The sequence below is a fragment of the Balaenoptera ricei genome, chromosome 21 (genome assembly GCF_028023285.1).
Source record: "Balaenoptera ricei isolate mBalRic1 chromosome 21, mBalRic1.hap2, whole genome shotgun sequence".
NCBI lineage: Eukaryota > Metazoa > Chordata > Mammalia > Artiodactyla > Balaenopteridae > Balaenoptera > Balaenoptera ricei.
The window spans coordinates 22,925,367-22,929,237 of NC_082659.1; the positions used below are offsets into that span (position 1 = coordinate 22,925,367).

The 3,871-nt window shown below is 43.1% G+C and overlaps 1 protein-coding gene across 1 annotated transcript; it reads left to right on the plus strand.

The window, feature by feature from the left end:
• Positions 1-663: 663 nt before the first annotated feature.
• On the plus strand, positions 664-1,689 carry LOC132356743 (small ribosomal subunit protein eS7-like). Its single transcript, XM_059909817.1, has 2 exons — positions 664-685; positions 935-1,689. Exons 1-2 carry the CDS (start codon positions 664-666, stop codon positions 1,687-1,689), a joined length of 777 nt encoding a protein of 258 aa, XP_059765800.1.
• Positions 1,690-3,871: the final 2,182 nt, after the last annotated feature.

Sequence of the window (3,871 nt, forward strand, 5' to 3'; positions counted from 1 at the left end):
GGTAGATATTCAGAGCAGAGAGCCCAGCCCATTTAAGCAGAAAACCTAGATAATAATAATTATGAATAAATGTAAAAGCTGTGCTTCATAACCTAAGAATATGATTAAAGCAACGCTCAGAGGAAAATTGTTAGGTTTAAGCACTTAACATTAATAAATAAAAAATAATCAAAATAATGCATTGATTATTCAACTCAAGAAGTCTGAAAAAGAACCCAAGCTAATTACAGAAAGCAAAAGGAAGACATAATGTTGAGAGTTGAAATGAATAAATTTTAAAAAATAGATATTTGGCAGAAAAAAAAATGAATCCAAAGTCTAATGCCTTTAAATGAAAGAGATAAACCATTAATATCCCACCCACCCCAAAACTGAAGGACAAAATACAAGTCCATAAAATTAGAAAGGAGAATGGGGAAATAACACAAAGATGGATGAAATTTTTAGAAAACTTTATGCTCAATTCTAAGCAAACACATGGGAAAACCTAAGGAATTACCATGTATGATGTTGGGAAGTTGTCTAGATGGCAGACCCAGATAATTTCACAAATGAATTATTTTAAATCTTTAAGAAATAGGTCACTCTAACACTTTAAGAACCTTTCTAGAGTAAGGAAAATAAATGCTTCCAACGTCGTCTTATACAGCCAGCATAACGCTAATGCCAAAATTTGACACCGATGGTATATCATGCACACACACAACTCACAAACAGAAGACCAGTTTTGCTAATAAATCTAATGCAAAAATCTTAAATAAAATATTGATACATTAGTTAGCATTTTCTTTTTTGCAACTGACACACTTTCTAATAGCTCCTTGACCAGAGAGGAGAATATAGCTCTATTAGAAAAGAAAAGAATTTAAATATTTCAATGCTACAGAAGGGCACTGTGGGAAAACTGACTTTTGATCATGACCTTTGACTCCAGGGTCGGTGTTAGAACCAACAGAGGAAAGAACATTAAATCAGAATCGAGAGGTGGCCTGCAGGTCGAGGTTGCTCACGAACACAGACTTTCACCCTGCTTTCTCCAGTCAGAAGTTTCTTTTGATTTTGCTACGCTTAAGGGCGGTGGCATGGGCGCTTAGGGTTGTGGATGTCAGCAAGGCCACGTTCAGTTCCAGCGCGAAGATCATGAAGCCCAACAGCGAGAAGCTGGACGAGTATGAGTTGGGCATCTCCCAGGCCGTCCTGCAGCTGGAGATGAACCCAGACCTCAAGGCCCAGCTGCGGGAGCTGAACTTCACGGCCGCCAAGGAAATTGCATTTGGTGGCGGTCGGAGAGCTATCATAATCTTTGTTCCCGTTCCGCAACTGAGATCTTTCCATAAACTCCAGGTCCAGCTAGTGCGTGAGTTGGAGAAGAAGTTCAGCAGGAAGCACGTTGTCTTTATCGCTCAGAGGAGAATTCTGCCTAAGCCAACTCGAAAAAGCCATACAAACAATAAGCAAAAGCGTCCCAGGAGCCGCATTCTGACTGCCGTGCACGACGCCATCCTGGAGGACTTGGTTTTCCCTAGTGAGATTGTGGGCAAGAGAGCGGATGGCAGCCGACTCATAAAGGTTCATTTGGATAAAGCACAGCAGAACGATGTGGAACACGAGGTTGAAACATTTTCTGGTGTCTGTAAGAAGCTCACCGGCAAGGACGTTAATTTTGAATTCCTAGAGTTTCAGTTGTAAACAAAAATGACTAAATAAAATATTATTCACAATAAAAAAAAAAAAGAGGAAGTTTCTTTTGAAAAAAGTGGATGTTCTGGGCTTCCCTGGTGGCGCAGTGGTTAAGAATCCGCCTGCCAATGCAGGGGACATGGGTTCGAGCCCTGGTCCAGGAAGATCCCACGTGCCACGGAGCAAGTAAGCCCGGGTGCCACAACTACTGATCCTGCGCTCTAGAGCCTGTGAGCCACAACTACTGAGCCTGCACGCCTAGAGCCCGTGCTCTGCAACAAGGGAAGCCACCGTAGTGAGAAGCCCGTGCACCGCAACGGAGAGTAGCCCCCGCTCACCGCAACTAGAGAAAGCCCGCGCGCAGCAACAAAGACCCAACCCAGCCAAAAATAAATAAAATAAATTAATTTAAAAAAAAAAGTGAATGTTCTGTTTAGGTAAGTTCTTCGGAAAGGAGGATGTGAGCCTGTGACTACCGTTCCTCTTCCTGTTCAGTGAGACGGGCAGCCTGGTGGGTGAGATAAACAGGGTGAGGAGAGGGAGGGAGATGGGGCCATTCTTCGGAAGAATAAAAATGGAGTTTGTAGAAGGGAGGTAAAGGCGACAGCAAAGAGACGGGCTGTGACATCCTTGGAGTGGCGTCGACGAGCAACACCAGCCATAAAGAAAGGCCGCGGTGGCTGGTCGTTGCTGGCAAGACCCTCACTAGTAAGAGGTTAGGGCTGAAGTCCTTTAGCCGACCGGTGGAAGCTTAGCCGACTGCGCTCTGTTTAATCCCCTCAGGCAAACAAGCCCTTCTCACCAGGCCTTGGACGGCAGCTCATGCCAATTCTGGCCTGAAGTGCCGGCCAGCTTTGGAAATTAGACCATTCTTCTGCGAGCCCTGGGGGGAAGTACATGAGTCGGTTTCTGAAGTGTGGAAAGCCACTCTGCTAATGGCACAAGGCTTCAGGATAATGCAGCCAAGCACTGAGTGGTAATAACAATCTCCAAGGTAAGTGTTCAGTGTGGAGCCAGGAAAGAACAAGGCTGCAACCCAACCTTGGCTCTGACTCTCCCAGGCTGGCCAGGCCCCTGAGGGGACATGGGGAGAAGTGGTTCTAGCACAGGACCTGTGGGATCGGAGATTGAAACTGGCCTTTTGAAAACTAAAACTAGAGCTACCATATGATCCAGCAATCCCATTCCTGGGCATAAGTCGGGAGAAAACCACAATTCGAAAAGATACATGCACCCCAATGTTCATTGCAGCACTATTTACAAGAGCCAGGACATGGAAGAAACCTAAATGTCCATCAACAGAGGAATGGATAAAGAAGATGTGATACATATATACAATGGAATATTACTCAGCCATAAAAAAGGACAAAATAATGCCCTTTGCAGCACCATGGATGGACCTAGAGATTGTCATACTGAGTGAAGTAAGTCAGACAGAGAAAGACAAATATCATATGATATCACATGTGGAATCTAAAAAAAGGCAACAAATGAATTTATCTACAAAACAGAAGTAGAGTTTCAGATATAGAAAATAAAATTATGGTTACCGGGGGCGGGGGGGGGGGGGGGTAAGAGAGGGGGAATAAATTGGAAGATTGGGATTGACATATACACACTACTGTATATAAAATAGATAACTAATAAGGACCTACTGTATAGCACAGGGAACTCTACTCAATACTCTGTATTGGCCTATATGGGAAAAGAATCTAAAACAGAGTGGATATATCTATATGTATAACAGTTTCACTTTGCTGTACACCTGAAACTAACACAAAATATTGTGTGTTACACAACATTTAAAAAAAAAGAAAGAAAGAAAGAAAGAAACTGGCCTTTTGAGAGAACAGCACCAGAAGCTAGAAACCCCCAGAAACACGTGAAACATTTTCCCAGAGGGATGCCCATCTCAGCTCCCCGAGCCACAGCAAGCTGCTGCTGATGGTTAAATTCCAAGAATGGGTAGAAAGTGAGTCTGGCTCTGAGACAAGACTTTCAGTTGATAGAGTACTATATATGAAGATCTTCCTCTAAGTAATTTCTTTCCTAACTGGCTAGAAAAAGAAGGGACAAAGGTTAGTTTTTAATCAGGTTAAGATCTCAAAGTCTGGATCAGTCTATTTTGTATAAGTATGTGTTTATCATCCAAAGTATTTAAGGGTCTTTGTTTTGGATTTGCCACCAGGAA

What these genes read in the sequence shown, in the direction of transcription:
- LOC132356743 (XM_059909817.1), top strand. Translation starts at nt 664, where the DNA reads ATGCCAAAATTTGACACCGATG. An exon ending in GCCAAAATTTGACACCGATG is followed by an intron (nt 686 to 934) that starts GTATATCATGCA and finishes CTTTGACTCCAG; the next exon opens with GGTCGGTGTTAGAACCAACA.